The 16728-nt window shown below is 41.7% G+C and overlaps 1 protein-coding gene across 1 annotated transcript in view; it reads right to left on the reverse strand.

Annotated features, from left to right (window-relative positions):
- Positions 1 to 16728, reverse strand: part of fras1 (Fraser extracellular matrix complex subunit 1) — a 642015-nt gene that overhangs the window by 394818 nt on the left and 230469 nt on the right. The window contains exons 5-8 of the mRNA XM_069926766.1: positions 14796 to 14955; positions 11161 to 11294; positions 3744 to 3827; positions 529 to 630 (exon numbers count right to left, since the gene is read on the reverse strand). Of these exons, the coding sequence (XP_069782867.1) occupies positions 529 to 630; positions 3744 to 3827; positions 11161 to 11294; positions 14796 to 14955 (480 nt within the window). The remainder of the gene's footprint in view (positions 1 to 528; positions 631 to 3743; positions 3828 to 11160; positions 11295 to 14795; positions 14956 to 16728) is intronic.

A 16728-nucleotide genomic window follows, 5' to 3' on the forward strand; every position in this document is an offset into this window, starting at 1 on the left:
TGTCATTTTGTTTCAAATTTCTGCATTGGCCTTTTTTTTTGCTTTTTCTTTAACTAGCTGCACGCTCCGCCACTGAGATTGCTGTTCTTATTTGCAAGGCAGCTTGAGCAGATTAAGTTCCGGGACATGATGTAAAGACACTCTTTTCTCAGAATCAAAATCAGGAATCTAAACTGAACTGCAAATTCCCTTGGGACGAAAGTCTCTGATCCTGCTGTTGGTGCAGCAGAGGCTTAAATGATGCCAAAAGAGATAAGTGTTGGAATTAACGACCAAGACACTACTCTGGAGCACCACCACACTTCTCTTCCCTGTGCTATCTTGAGGGGAATTTGCTCATTCACACAAATATCGAACGGTACTCATGACAGATGAGGTCCCTTTCTGGTATGAGAGCTGTCGGAAACTGGGGCTTGAAAGTTTGGAAAGCTCACCAATGGGCAGGTTTTCTTTCTCCCCCTAAACACAGTGAAAGTCGCATGAGTGTCGCCCTCTGTGAGTTCCTCTTTGTGGGTGACCCGCCGTTACCTTTTCACAAGTTGGCGAGGGGCAGGTCCGGGTGTTACATCTGACTTCACCACGGTCACATATACAACTCGTGCATTCATTGTTTCTCCACTGATCACCATGCTGCAAAAGAAAAGACCAACTTGTCAAAAGAAATGTTTTGCCAAGATTTCACCAGAACCATTTGCATGGCATGCAGTGATCTCTTGTTATTTAGCTATGAGAGAGATTTGATAGTGCTAACATTTTTATAACTAGCCTCCAATTGATCAGCAAGTAGTCAAATGCTGGATATTTTTCAATGCTTTTTTTCTAAATTGAAATTATTTAGAAACATCTGAATAGTGCAAATATTAGTCATTGCTGCAAAACCCTTCCAGTTACATTGAAGCATCTGAAACGTCCTGGTTTGCCACAGTGATGGTCATTAGAAATGGCTTCTTAACATAATCTGGCACTTCTCCAGAGAATTATAAAATGGCAAATTATTTCCAATGTTCAAAAAGCATTTGAAAAACATGAATAGCTCTTATCACATTGGATTTGTACTCTGGACACAGAACAATGAGGGTGTTATGTGGTATATTGTATTTTATATTATATATATCTTTAAAAGAGATAGATTGTGGGGGTTTAATGTAGGTCACTTCACCAACAGACATTATCATTTCACAAAAGACATCTCATTTAAAATACAAGAGTTTTGCTGAAGGAAAGACTTCACGTCCACAGTGACTTTACAGAAACTTTGAAGAATGCCTATGGAGACTTCATAAGTAGGTGTTAATTGGACTGATGTTGTGGAACAAATGGACCATTGTCTTTAAGGCAACAGATGCCCAGGCAGAAATTGATTCGGTGCCAGCAATCTGTCTGGTTGCAGTTTGCTGTTCTAGGAGGGGTCATGTGGTTTTGCAAACAAGATTTCTCGTCGAGCGAAATAACATAACTGAGTTCTGCAGTGGCTTTTGAGGCTTGTTAAAAGCCCATTTTGAAGACGGGTTGTGAGTTCTGGGTTCAGCCTGTTGAAAACCCTTGCGGCCCTTACAAGAAAAATTGGCTGGCTAGAGTGTTTCTCCCGAAATAAAGGAAGCAAGAGGAATTCTGTGGTGACCTGGAAGAAGAGGCTATCATTTGGAAAACCTATGATGGGGCAAATTTCTTCGGCAAGACACTGAGGAGGCTGATCAGAGAAAATCAGTTTGTGGGTGTCCAACAAGCAACGAATCTCTCTCTGAAACCAACGAGAACTTCCTGAGAAGTAACCATTTACCTTTAAGCACCAGAGCCTGGTGAAAAATCATAAATGTTAAATTCTGTGCACAGTATAAGAATTGCCTTATACTGGTGAACTTGGAGAAGTGAGATTGGACTGTGAATCAACAAACTTTCCTGAACATATACACATTACATACACATGCGCTGAGAATTAGAAGGGGGGGGGGGGTTAAGTTAATAATAAGTTAAAGTTTGATCCTGTTTTTATGTTTACAAGAAAATTAAAAGCAACTTTCGTTTAACCATTTGTCTTGGTGAATTTCTGTTGCTGCTGGGTTTTGGGGTCCTCTGGACTTGTAACAAAGGTTAATACTTCATTATGGGGCTGTGGCTAATTCATATCAGCTTGGTGGTCCTCATGACCGAAGTGAACCAGATACACTGAAAGGACACGTTCAGAGACAGTGCCAGGAAATGCTGCAATACTTTACAAGTAAACTTGCAAACACTTGCAGGAGTGCATAGAAAACTAACCAACCAATGAAATCAGGACATATTTCCTTAAGGAGAGTATTAAAAAAAAATTAACAAAATTTATTTCCATGCAGTTAAACAGTGACAAAAGTCAAGGCTAAATCAGAAGCCAGAAAAGTAAATAATAAGTGACTTTGAAGAGCTGTCTAAGATCGCACAGCTCATGACATGATTCAATCAGGCTACAAATGCAGCAAATTTTTACTTTTTACTTTAAAAAGCCTTTTTGGTGGCTTAACAGTGTGACGATGAGTAAGTGCTGGATAAGTGTATTTTCCGGTTGCTTGAGACTCACTCTTACAATGCCTAACTAATACACCTGCATTAAGAATAAACTGTTTAAAAATCAAAAATACTATATTGAACAAACTTTAATATATAAATCTTAGAGCTTTTTTACTTTATTTTCAGTCACATTCTTTGAAAATATTTAACCCTTTGCGCATTTGCAGGTTCCTCCCCTCCATGGAACCACCCAAAGATGAACAATTACATTATACCAGGGGTTCTCAACCTTTATCTTTCCACTCACCTACCACTTTAAGTAAACCCTGTGCCATCGGTGCTCTGTGATTAGTAAGGGATTGTTTAAGGTGGGATGTGGGTGGAAAGAAAATGTTTGAAAACCACCATTTTAATTGTACCTCATTGACTCATTATGTGCACAGTTTCATAACTCAAAAGGAAATGGGCCAATGACAATTTTTCTCAAGCAAAATATTTCAGTAACTAATGGGTCTAGAACAGCTTTTCTCAACTTTCCCTTCCTACTCACACACCACCTTAAGCAATCCCTTACTAATTACAGAGCACTGGTGACACAGGGATTACATAACGTGATATGGAAGTGGAAAGAAAAAGGTTGAAAACCACTACTTTATAAATAATCAGCCTCCCCCCCTCCCTGAAGTTCTCAGATAAAGCCTCTGACCAGGGCAATTCCTACTCAGCAGAGATAAGGAGACCCTTTAAGAGAGTCACCCAAATGGCATCAACCAGCTCTTCATCTTCATTCTCCGAAATAACATGTAAACCAGTGGCTCTCAACCATTTTTCTTTCCACTCACATACAACTTTAAGTAATCCTTATGCCATCGGTGCTCTGTGATTAGTAAGAGATTGCTTAAGATGGGATGTGAGTGGGAAGGGAAGGCTGAGAATCACTGCTCTAGACCCAAATTGTTACTGAAATATTTTGCATTTTATTTTTAAACTTTTTATTTATTTTTCTCCATTTTATTTCTGCCGGTTGAATGAATTCTGGATACCAAGGGTTTTAACAGTCGTACACAAGCTAAGGTAAAGGAAATGGAACTAGCAAAAGCGTAAAAAGCAGTCAATCTATCCACTTTTAAAACAGAAAGCAAAGGCGCAAGGCAGCAAAGAAAAGCGATACAAGTTGTCTGACCTTGAACTGAGCCCATGATCCAAAGCTGGATCTTATCCCATAAAAATGAAAATCTGCAGTTCAGCTCCAAGGTTACCTTGTACTCCTTGCCGGCCAATGAACAGGACTTTGGCAAACATTCAGGACAGCACTTTCCAACCTGCAATACCACATCTTCATCCTAGGGTTAGTGGAGACAAATAGCATGTTCATTGTCTTGGGTGGTAGCATTTCAGTTATTAATATTCAAATTCTAAATGAGAATAACTGGAATTTCAGGGAAATAAATTCCAAGTGGGGTTATGACTGCTGATCAATATTTGTTTTGCATCTGACCTCTCTGCTGATATAGGCTTCGATCTAAAGGTTCATTTTTTACCTCTAATTATACTATTGATATTGGATATGTCCCAAGTTAGTAAATATTTTTCTACGTTCACCAAATCCTGTTTTACAACACATCTGACTGTATACAAATACTGATACGTCAGCCTGAGTCATTCTCCTCTTGTCAAGTCATCCCTGTAACTGGCAGTGGAAATTGGGCACAACAGATGCAGATTTCATCCAATTTCTGTGTTAAATCTGCATTATGGCTACTTTCCAAGGAAAAGGATCACATTGAGATTTTCTACAATGCAATGGTGACCACGGCAGCAGATCAGCGAGGGGCCCTGACCTGCTGGCCGGGAGACCCACACGAGCCCCGGGCTCGTGGAAACTAGGTATCAGAACCAGGGAGCTAAGGGGAAGAAAGGATCCCGAAGGGGCCTCAGGCTTCCTGATCAGATCGGTGGTTGGGATCTGGAGCTCGGGCTTTTGAGGCTGTGTGGCTTCGGAGGGCACCGAAGCATTGGAGGTGAATCCAAGGACACTCACCGACTCTTATGCTTCTCTTACTGTAAGGTGTGCCAGGTGACACTAATAGCGATTCCTTGTCTGCCTTGCAGCAGGCAGATTCATGTAATATTACATGTTCTGCACTATTACATGACAATAAAGTATCTTGAGACAAAACCACGTTATCTGTGTATGTGTCAAAAAAAACACGTTGGAAAATGATATGCTGTGACCATTTTATTCCCACATAAATTCCATGCAAATGTATTTCTTTTTTCTATATCCAAATTTTTCGGCAGTAATTACTGAATTCAATAAGGGCTTTTTTTGTTACCCAACCTATATGGTGAGTTTAATTGTCTCAGGGCTTCTTGTAGTTTACCTTGAACTCGGTGGATGTTTTCCAGAGGCCCTCTTGAGCCTTAAGGGTATTTAGATGTGTTTGCATGTTTTTGCACGGAGGACTGCAAAACGCTATTTCATCGGGTTGTAGAATGGGGTGGTGAACTTGAACTTAAGATGAGGCAGATGTTCAGCATTCCATCTTGCAGGATCCTTCTGGACCGGCAATCTAATGAGTGTAATGATGTAGTGTTCTTGCTGTGCTGCACTATTATAATTTCTTTGTAGAAGAGTGTGTGTAGAAGATTTGAAGACATTGTAAACAGATCTAAGTATGTCTCCTATTTCAGGTATGGAATTTAAAGGAAAGAAACCATTGTTTACACAATCCTAGCCATAAACTGGTAGATCAATTCATAATTAAAGGGGATAAAACAATCAAAGTTAACATGTGCACATTTTTACTGCATGGACTCCAGACAAATGTCCATTCAAGTCAAGAGCAAGTCTCTGAAAGGCACTGATTTGTACCACACAATGTAAGTTGACAGTTTTTAAACATATGTTGTGGACGGTCCAATAGATAAAGTGCACACACCAGAAATAAAGGTCCCAAAAATGAGGGGTAAAATCATAGTTGATGGGCCTCGGTTAATTTGGAAAACAAGGGGAGAGAACTTGCTGCCGGCAGTGAGCTTCAGTGTGCTGCCCATTGACCCTCCCAGTCAGCACGATCTTTTCCAGACACACCCATGTCATAAAGACTGAAGCTGTCCTGATGCCTCATATCCCCTCACAATGGAGCAAGTCCAGCCCTTGAAGCTGCAGTAGAAACTTGCAATGATAACACTGGATGACAAAGATTTTCCTTCCTGAATATTTTTGGGTGCATTTTATGGATTTTGGGCTGCTGATCACGAAAATCACCTTAAAATTTCCTATCACGTTCCATTTTTTAGATACAACCTACTTTTGGGATTCCCTGTCATATTTCAAAACCATCAAGAGCAACGTCATTGAAAATATATTTTTCTACATTTGCACTCAGACCGATCTTGGTGCAGTCAGTGACGAGCACGGTGGAAGGTTTCACCAGGACACGGCGACCATGGAAAAGTGGTATCAGGACAACTGGAATCCATCAATGCTGCCCAACTACTGTTGGACACTGACACAAGAGGCATTAGATACGGTTTGCAAAGGAAAATGAGTGGAAAAACAATTTTAGATCAGTTGAACTCACGCAATGTGACAACATCATTATGCAATTAAACAGGGTAAATTCAATAAATTATATTGTAGTCCTTCTCCAACTTCGTATGTGATCCAACAAATCTGAAATTATCTCTGTGTTCAGCTTGAAGTTGTCTATCATAATCTCCAATTTATTTTCAGGATGCAGACCTTATCAAAAATATTGTTGTCACTTAGACGCATGGTGGAGCCTTTTCAGTAACACAAACTCTACTTATGTCAATGTAATAATCACAGTTTCTGAAAAGAACAGTAACTCAATCACCATATATGAATTAAATTTAAGCAGTTTATAAAAACTTCCTTAATTTTATAAGATTCAACATGCTGGAAATTCATGAAGACAAACTGTAATCCAACAAATAGATTTTGTGCAGTAAAAAAGCTTCATTTTAAAAGTAATGAGACCTCCTCCTGTACTCAGCTGAACATAGACAATCTTTCTATTGATGCCAGTACGGGTCACTGTGCTTGAAACCTCGAGAAGATTCATATCCACCTAATACCTGTATTGATTTCTCTGCTTATTTTACAATTAAGGGATATTGATGAAACATGTATACCATGATAAAATAAAGACCACGGTGCATGTGATTGCATCTCACACAAGGGAAATAGTTTGTTCTTCACTTCAGGTAGGGGAAAAATGAACCACATTTCCTCTCTCTTTTTTTTTTAATTTTTAATTTTTCACACCATAAATCACATTAGCCATGATATACACTTTTTCTTTTTCACACATATACAGTGACTTTTTCTCCCCCCCCTCCCTCCTCCCAAGCCACCCCCCCACCCCCCACTCTCAACACATTTCCTCTCTCCATGCCAGCATTTCTTGGACCAAGATACTGTACGGTGTTACTCACACAAGGACTGCTAATGGCACCGCAGACCAGATTCAAGCATGTACACTGAAGCTACTTCTCTTGCACCGACTGCAAAAACTTTTATGGGGTGTACTCCCTCCGCAAAGGCAATCTTTCTGAATGAAATTGCTCAAAACAAAATGTGCTTGTGGAAGGCGAAACCATTTAAATTCTGCATCATACCTCTGAGAAACTAAATTTTTAATTATGTTATCTCATCAAATGCGAGGGAGCTTGGAAATAGGAACTGAACCAACTAAACTGTTCCAATGAGTAAAATGTTTTCGTTAAGGATAATTCCACTTCCATATTGAATCAACCGTGCAGACAAACAGAAGCGGTTCAATAATTAAAACATGGTAAATGGATTGTAAAATGTTTAACTGTATCACTGAGGTGTAAAAGAGAATTCTTTATCTAATCAGCCTAATAAGGGCAGCAAGGCGGGTACAGCGGAAAAATGCCATGTGGTTACAGTGAAAGCTTTCAGGACCGGGGTTCGAATCCCGCGCTGACTGTAAGGAGTTGGCACGTTCTCCCCGTGTCTGCGTCGCTTCTCCCCAGGCGCTCTGGTTTCCTCGCACCATTCAAAACTTACTTGGCCGGTGGTTGAGGGGGGGAGGTTAATTGGGTACCAGGCCTGAAATTCCCTGTTACCAAGCTACATGTCTAAATAAATCTCAATTTAATCAATTTATATCAATTTATATTCTGATGTCTAAAAGCTGAAACATAACATGCTGTGTTATTCATTCTATTCAAGTGGAATTCACGTAATTTAATGGCATAATTATGAAAGACATGATTGAAGGTTGGCTTGAACCAGTCTTTGTGAGCCATTATTTCTTTTACTTCATGTTGCAAAACTGAAGCCAACATCTTCAGCTCTCGAAGGCTCACTGACATCTTGCAGCCCATGATTCGGTAACACACCGTAAATGCTGGAGGAACTCAGCCGATTTCCATAGGAGGTGAAAATATATCACCAACATTTCAGGCCTGAGCCCTTCAAGGTAAAAGCAAAAAAGTTTGGTTCTGAGAAAGGAGACAGGAAAAGAGAGAGAGAGAGAGACAGAACGAGAGGAAAGGAGACACGAGGATAAAGATTGGGGGGGTGGGGGGGGGGCCCCAAAGTGTATTTACAGGAAACCAGAGAAGTCGATATTAATGCCGTCAGGTTGGAGGTGCCCAGACAGAAGAGGAGGCTTTGTTCCTTCAGTTTGTGGGTAGTCAGACTGTGAGCACAGACATGTGAGCAAGGGAACGGGATGGCAAATTGAAATGGGTGGCCATTGGGAGGTCTACACTATTGTGGCAGACAGATTTAGGGTGCTCAACAAAACAATCTCCCAGCCTTTGCCCGGTCTCTCCAATGTAGAGGAGACCAAAACAGGAGCACCGGGTGCAGTAGATGGCATCTGCAGATTCGCATGTGAAGTGTGGCTTCACTTGGAAGGTCTGTTTGAGGCCCTGAGTGGTGGCGAACGAGGAGATAATAGGCACAGGTGGAGTACCTCCTGCAGACACAGGGGTAGGTGCCAAGGGGACAACTTGGTCGGGTGCTGAGGGCAAGAAGGGCCCCGGGCGCTGAAGCCTTGCTCATTGTGTTGGAGATTTGGATTCCGAGCACAGGTTGCTGGTAAATCGAACAGGAGTCTATGCGGCTGCAGAGGCTGTGGGAGCACTGGACACTCAGGCAGAAGGCAATTTTGTGTAATATTACATGCTCTGCACTATTACATGAAAATAAAGGAATCTTAGAGAATCTCAGAAAATCACAGAAACTTCGTAGGAAGTAACAGGTAATCAATGTTTCGGACCTCAGCCAGGAATCTAGAAAGACAGGATCTCTCTCCTCCTCCCATCTGTTTATTCAGGTGTCTTCTACCTGTTTATCAAGATTCGCTATGAAGGGCCCCAGCCCCACAACGTTGACTGCCTTTTACTTTCTATCAATGCTGCATGACCTACTGAGTTTTTCCAGCACTTCCGTCTATTTTTCAGACTCCTGGCGTGTTGCTAGACTAAGCTGAGATTGCCCCTCAACGGACACTCCGTCACTAAAATCAAAACATTTCTGTCCCATACTCTCCTTCTCAACATCATTGTTTAATCAGGTCAAGGCTATCTTTCACCAGCACCTTCTTACTTTAGCCTTGAGTAGCCACAAAACTGAGAGAGAGTTCACACTCCAAGGTCTGTTCACCCTTTAGCCTCATCAGAGTGAAACCTGATACAAGTTCATTCAAGTTTATTATCATCTGTCTATCTATATACAACCAGACGAAACAGCATTTCTTCGGACCACAGTACACACACACACATAATAAACAGCACATAATATCATATTTAGCCATACAGCACAGTAATAGACCCTTTCGGCCTACGATCCCGTGATGCCCAATTAACGTACAAGCCCCCCCCCCCCCCCCCCCCAACTCCGGTACATTTTGAACGGTGGGAGGAAACCTGAGACCCCAGAGGAAACCCATGCAGACACAAGGAAAATGTGCAAATTCCTTGCACCGGGTCCGAACGTGGGCTCCGACTGCTGGCCCTGTAACAGCATGGTGCGAACCACTACGCTCACCGTGCTGCCCCAATAAAATAAATATTTTGAAATAATTTACTCATTACATTTATAAAGTCACAAGAAACTGTTGCTCAATCTCGCAGCCTGTGCCCTGCCAGTGTTGAGTTTGCTGATCCCGTATCTTCTTCCTGATGGCATCCAGTCAAAGATACTGCGTGGTGGGGATCCTCAATAAGTCTTTGAGCTGTATTTGAGCAACACTCCCAGAAAATTGTGTCAATGGAGAAAAGGGAGACCCCAGTGATCTTCTCAGCCATTTTTATGATCCTCTCTATTGACTTCCGACCCATTCTCGACATGCATCACACTTCCTTCAAGATGCTGGTTATTCGGTCATCTCCTCTGGAAGTTTGCAACTTGGCCATCCAGCTTGCTTGCTGTCAAAGCTGTCTTCAAAAGACTCCAAAAAAGGCCCTCCTTCTTCAAAAGGCTTTCTCCACCTGTGGTAAGGAGTTTGTACGCTCTCCCCGTGTCCGCGTTGGATTCCCTCGACAGCTCTGGTTTCCTCCCACCCTTCAAAACGGAGGGGAGAGGGGGGAGAGGGGTGTAGGTTAATGGGGTGTAATTGGGAGGCATGGACACGTGGGCCAAAATGGCCTGTTAATTTTTTTAAAGAATTAAATTTAAATTTAAAGATTTTTTTTTAAATAAAATTTAAATAAAAAATACTAAATTTTAAAAAGCTAAATATTTTGCAGAAGTCACTGAGTAAGCAATTGAGTACAGGTAGCCCTTGACTTCCAACCTACGCACAGACGACCAATTAAAAAAAAATCTTTATTAAAACTACTGTACTAAAAGTACTGCATACAGTGGTCCCTGCTCCCAGCGGCAGCCCCAAGTCATCGCTCCCTGTTCCCCGCGGCAGCCCGAGAAACCTGTTCCCTGTAGACAACCCAAAGTCCCCGTTCACCACCAGCAGCCTGATGTCCCCATTTCCCCCCTGCAGCCCGACGTCCCCGTTTCCCACCAGCAGCCCAATGTTCCCATTGGCCCCTTCAGCCCGATGTCTCCGTTCCCTCCCCCTCCGCCCGATGTCCCCGTTCCCCCCTGCAGCCCGACGTACCTGTTTCTCCTCCCCCGCAACCCGAGGTTCCCACTCCCCCCTTCAGCCCAAGGTCCCCGTTCCCCTCTGCTGGCCGAGGTCTCCATACCCCCTGCAGCCGGAGGCCCCTATTCCCCCCTCCAGCCCAAGGTCCCTGTTCTCCAACTTATGACCAATCTCAAGTTACAACCAATTCTTCCATCCCCATTAGGGTCATAAGTTGGAGACAACCTGTATTTTAAAGCAGAAGACCATCCAGCAGGCAATCGGTGGAACCAATTTGGACATAAAAGATGCTACTCATAGTGAGTGAGGAAACATATTCTTTCCAAATGAATGTTTTCAGGTTCCAGCCTTAATGAAATGGATCAATGAGACACAGATGGCAAGCAACACTGCACAGAAGTGCACCAATAAGAGAGGGCAGGATATTGGCTGCACTCCACAGTGTACTGGCTAACAAGTTTGAGCTAGTGCCATACCCTTTGTGGGCACAATGCAGAACCTGATCATGAATCTGTAAGGTCTAATGGGTCATTACTGACATACTCAAGATCAAGAACGTGCTACTCACCTTTTTACAATAGACTGACGGGCACTCAGCCGTGTAGCACTGCACTTCACCATTGCTGCAGATGCACTTTGAGCAGGCAGTCAGTTTCCAGTCTTCACCATCCCTGTACGTTCTTCCCTCCAACAAACATGATTCTGTTCATCAAGACAATGTCACAAATGAATGAGTGAACAAACATGACATATGAAAATTAATTTGATTAAGGGACACAGCACAGTAACAGGCCCTTCCAGCCCACAGGCCCACACTGCCGAAATGTAACCCATTAACTTTCTCCCCCTTTACGATGTGTCTTTGGATCATGGGGGGTAAAACCAGAGCGCCTGGAGGAACCCCATGTGGTCACAGGGAGATCGTACATACTCTTGACAGACAACAGCAGACTTGACCCCAGGTGGCTGGCGCTGTAATACAGTGAAACCCCCGGTATCCAGAACCGATTGCTTGAGACTGCGTGTTGCATGGATTGGCCAACTAGGGAGCGCCATCTTTAAAACCTTGTATTTGTTACCTATTTATTTGCCGCATTTTTTTCACCCTGGTTGCTTGAGGCTGCTGGTTCAATGAATTCTGGTTGACAGGGAGTTTACTGTAATTAGGCACTAACTACGCTACGCTATCTGTGCTGCCCAACTTGTTTTATTACAATCAGTTCAACCCTGACCTCAGACTAACTACTTGACTCGCACTGAAATTAAACCGGTCAGGTTGGCTGAATGTTCTGGGAACACGCATGGGTTCAGTTGGGTTAGGCTGTGGGGTGACGTTCAAGTATGTGGTTCAGGTCATGATGATTCACTTCATTATTTTGCATCTGTGCTCTGCTCTTGATAATTGGCAATGTATATGCAGCATAGCTTATCTTTCCTTCGGCTCATTTGCAAATGCCACTGCATCAGATCAGGACAGGTTGGATCAGGCACGGAAAATATTATTGGAACTCGGGCTTGGATCAGGTTCGCATTGGCTGTGATCAGGTCAGGGTCAGTTCATCTTTTATCTTTGTACCCACACAGACCCAAAGTGCATGTTTTTATCTGAAAAAAACTGAAACTGGAATCAAAGGATTTTTTTAAAATTTACATTTTATTTGCATTTAAACAGAATTTGTTAAAGGGAGTCTCACTTCCTTTGAACAACTTTCAGTTAAATATGGACAGCCAAATATTCTTTTTTTTTCATTATCTACAGATTAGAGATGTTTTTTACAATCTCAATTACATACATTTTCTAAGAGGACTGATAAGAATTTAATTGATGTCATTTTTAATTTACAACCTTTCTATAATGGTTGAATATCTATGATTTATGCCATCTGGGGAATAAGAGAGACTCCCTCAGATAAAATTTCAAAAGCCTGGGAACAGGATTTACAGTTTTTAATCTCTGAAGAAACTTAGAATGTAATTTTCAAATTGGTTAATACCTCTTCTTTCTGTGCCCGTCACAATTTAAAGTAGTCCATAGGGCTCACGTGTCCAAACTCAAACTATCTCATTTTTATGGGGATGTATCTCCTCGTTGTGAAAAACGGAACAATGGAGTTGCTTCATTAATTCATAAGTTCTGGATACATCAGAGTCTTCGAGAATATTTGATTGAAGTATTTCAAACTATCTCTGTACTTTTTGAAGTTCATTTTAAACCTAATCCCTCAACTGCTTCATTTGGTATTGTTGGGAGAGAGTGACATAACATTAACAACATCTAAGCTGCATGTATTAGCTTTTGTTTCTCTTTTGGTTCCACGGATGGTGTGGCTCAGATGGAGGGACATCATCCAGCCGACTCATGCTCAGTGGCTACAAGACATCATGTCATGTTTAAATTTAGAGAAGATTGGATGCTCAATTTCCGATATGAATTAAAATTTTCAAATACTGTGGAGACTCTTTTTGAATTACTTTTATAATCTTTGATTTGTTATGAAGGTAGAAATGTTGACTAATGAGATAATTTATCACTGATAAGAATTCTGTCTTCCTCTTTTTGGACAAGCAGCTTCTTTCTTGAGAGTGGGTTGAGATTTTACTTTTTTTAATAATAAAATATCAATACACTATAATCTGTTTGATTAAAATGTAGGGAACCTTGGATGAAATGATATGATTTAAGTCTAATGGATCTTTTTGAATTTTAACATATATCTGTATGGACTCTGTATTTTTGGATGTGAAATTTCAATGTTAATAAAAATATTAAAAAAGAAATAATGCATTCAGCGCACCCTTTTATTGTGACATGATCGATTCACCACAGTTGTCAGTGAGATGTTGGTGTGACGGGCTCAGAGGAACCCCGAAACCCCGAAACCCAGAGGCAATAGAAATTCACAAAGACAATTGGTTACTTAAACAAAAGTTATTTTTAATTCTCTTTAAACATAAAAACAGGATCAAACTTTAATTTATTGCTCTTAACCTAATTTAACCCCCTTTTAATTCTAAGCTCACAAGTTCTGAAAGGATCTTTGATTCACAGTCCAATCATTTACTTCTCACTCCTCCAAGTTCACTGGTTGCAGGCAATTCTTATACTGTGCACTGAATTTAACATTTATGAATCTTCACCAGGCTTTGGTGCTTGAAAGGTAAATGGTTACCGCTCAGGAAGGTTCTTGGCGATTTTCGGAGAGACATTTGTTGCTCGTTGGACACAAACTGATTCCTTCCGATCAGCCACGTCAGTGTCTTGACGAAGGAACTTGCCCCATCAGGGTTTTCCAGATGATAACCTTTCTTTCAGGCCATCACAGAGTTCCTTTCTGTTTCCCTTATTTCAAGTGAAATATTATGCAGCCAGTTTTCTCTTCTTGTATGGACCACAAGGGCTTTGACCAGGCTGAGCTAAGAACTCACAACCCATCTTCAAAATGGGGTTTTTCCACAAGCTTTCCAGCTTGTCCTGTTCCAGCCCCAGCTGCTGCTGATGAACTGTAGAACTGAATTCTCCCTCTCTCTCAGAGAAAAGCCTGTTGCACTCTCTCTCCTTGCAAAACCCAATGACCTTCCTAGAACAGCAAACTCCATTCAGACAGACTGCAGCACCGGCCCTAATCTTCTGAGTTTGTTCATCTGTTGCTTTCCAAAACAATAATCCATTACTCCACAGCTTGTCCAATTAACACCTACTTGTGAAGTCCTTATAGGCAATCTTCAAAGTTTTTGCAAATGCATCCAGAATCTGGACTATCTGGCTTGAGCAGAGCTCTGGCATTTTAAATGAGATCTGTTGTGAAGTGTTTGTATCTGTGTGTAACCTAACTAAAAAACCCATAATCTATCTCCTTTAAAACATATCTATATACAATATAAAATATAGCATAATCTGTCACACCATGACAATATATAGTATCTAATCTCATCTATGTATCAGTACTCCCAAATCTCTTTGATTGAGAACACTGCCAATGGGCCTACCATTCACTGTGTAAGTCCTGTCCTGGTTTATGTACCAAATTGCAGAAGCCTGTACTATTTTGTAAAATTGTTTATACTTTTCATATCTTTCATGCATCAATTATTTTCTTTTTAATATTTTTTAACCAGTGATTCATGACCAAATTATATATTAACCATTTAAAACAAATATCATGAAAACTAACTACCAGACCATAAAGGTATTTCAAGTATTACCTCCAGTCTTGACACATTTTGGGCAGCAGTCTCCAAGTGGGATATACTTGGTTTCTCCTCTCCCACAGGACCTTGAGGGACAATATTTTGGGCCACATTTAACCTGCTTTCTGGTACAGGAACAAACTGTACAATCTGTGCTCATCCATTCCGTGTCATCCTGCAAAACAAAGCAGGAAACAAGAGCAATGTTATCCCTTAAATTAATGAATATCTACTCTCTGTTTCTTTAAGCAACAGTTGATTATGTTTTCTTTAACATAGAACTGATATGAGTTTTCCGTTCTGAAGTGTCTCCTTACCTTCCGGAGTGGCCGTTCTCACAGGAATGACCAAAACCCCAGATATCCATATCCCACCACGAGCTTAGACAGAGTAACTGAAGTGCAGTATTTAAGGAGGCTGGACATCCATTTCAATCAGCCCATTGCTCAGGGTCACCTGCAGTTCAGTTGAGACTGCAGGCGATCCGTGAAAATAACTAGGGGTCAAGGAGGTAAAATGTCCCTATTCCCGCTGCAACCTTTTTACACAGTGGCGGTGTGAAAAAAAACATAATTGATATTTGTGCTTCGAATTCTGAGTTCTTGATAAAGACTTGAGCACGTCTTCAACACTCATCAAGCACCTGGTGATTATGAGCTGATGTGCACATTACATTTGAAGTGAAACATGGAAGTCTGTAGACGGTGTGATTGCAGTAAAAACACAGAAATGCCGGAGGATCTCAGCAGATCACATGGCATCCAGAAGAGGCAAAGATGTATAACCAATATTTTGGGCGTGAGGTATGAGTGAAAGGCAGGCAGCCGCCTAAATTAAAAGGCTGGTGTGAAGGAATTAACAGACAGGGTGAGGAGCAAAGACCAACCAACAAAAATTGTGATTGTAATAAAAACACAGAAATGCTGGAGAAACTCAGCAGGGCTCGCAGTGTCCACTATGTTACCAGTGTTTTGGGCTTGAGCCCTTCCTCAAGGTGCCTCGTTTACCTCCAATGGATGCCACAAGACCTGCCGAGTTCTTTCATCATTTCTATGTTTCTACATTATCTTTGATTCCAAGCAAGTGGAATTCTCCATCACAGGTACATCCTTCTTTTCAAAGTTGAAGGGATGTCACTGTGTGGTCATCTGGCCCCAAGCATGATCGTATTGCCCGCCTCCTGTACTTCCCTTCTGATATTGGGTTCCTAAACAAGCAGTCTCAGCTGGCATGATAAGCTCAACGCTAATGTCGGTTCAAATCCGCAAAGGAGTTTATCCATTCTCCCCGTCTCCTCTGTGGGTTTTCTCCAGGTGCTCCAGTTTCCTCCAAGACATACGGGCTTCGAACTGCAGTACAGAAACAGACCTCACGGTCTGTGCTGCACAGTTATTCTGTGTAGTCCCACTGACCAGCCTCCAGACAATAGCTCTGCATACCCCTCCTATCCATGTACCTCTCCAAATATTTTCTTGTCAATATCAAGCCTGCATTCACCACTGAAGTTGGCAGCTCGTTCCACACTCTCATTGCTGGTAGGCCAATTGTGTGTTATTGGGCCACACGAGTTTCATGGGCCGAAATTACCTTCTACCATGCTGTATCGCTAAAAATTAAAAGGAAATCCTACCACACAAATTATGTACATCACCACTCTGCCTCAGCCTACCAGCCGCTAACATTCGTCATTACTAGATTTATTTATTCCGGTGATCTTCTGATTTGTTTCCCTTCCCTCATTCTCCACAAACCCACTTACTCAAAGCTCTGCTGTCCCAGTCCCACTCAATACATCAAACCTCGCCACATGGTCACGACTTGCTTCCCTACTGCTCAAATGTAAAATTCTCTACCACAAAATACAGCCGTTGTTACCCTGGACGATTTTATGTCAGACATCCTAGAAAGTTAAAGAAAAGGTAAAACCCCTGTTATCCAGAATTCCAAC

The sequence above is a fragment of the Narcine bancroftii genome, chromosome 3, assembly GCF_036971445.1.
Source record: "Narcine bancroftii isolate sNarBan1 chromosome 3, sNarBan1.hap1, whole genome shotgun sequence".
In the NCBI taxonomy this organism is placed as follows: domain Eukaryota; kingdom Metazoa; phylum Chordata; class Chondrichthyes; order Torpediniformes; family Narcinidae; genus Narcine; species Narcine bancroftii.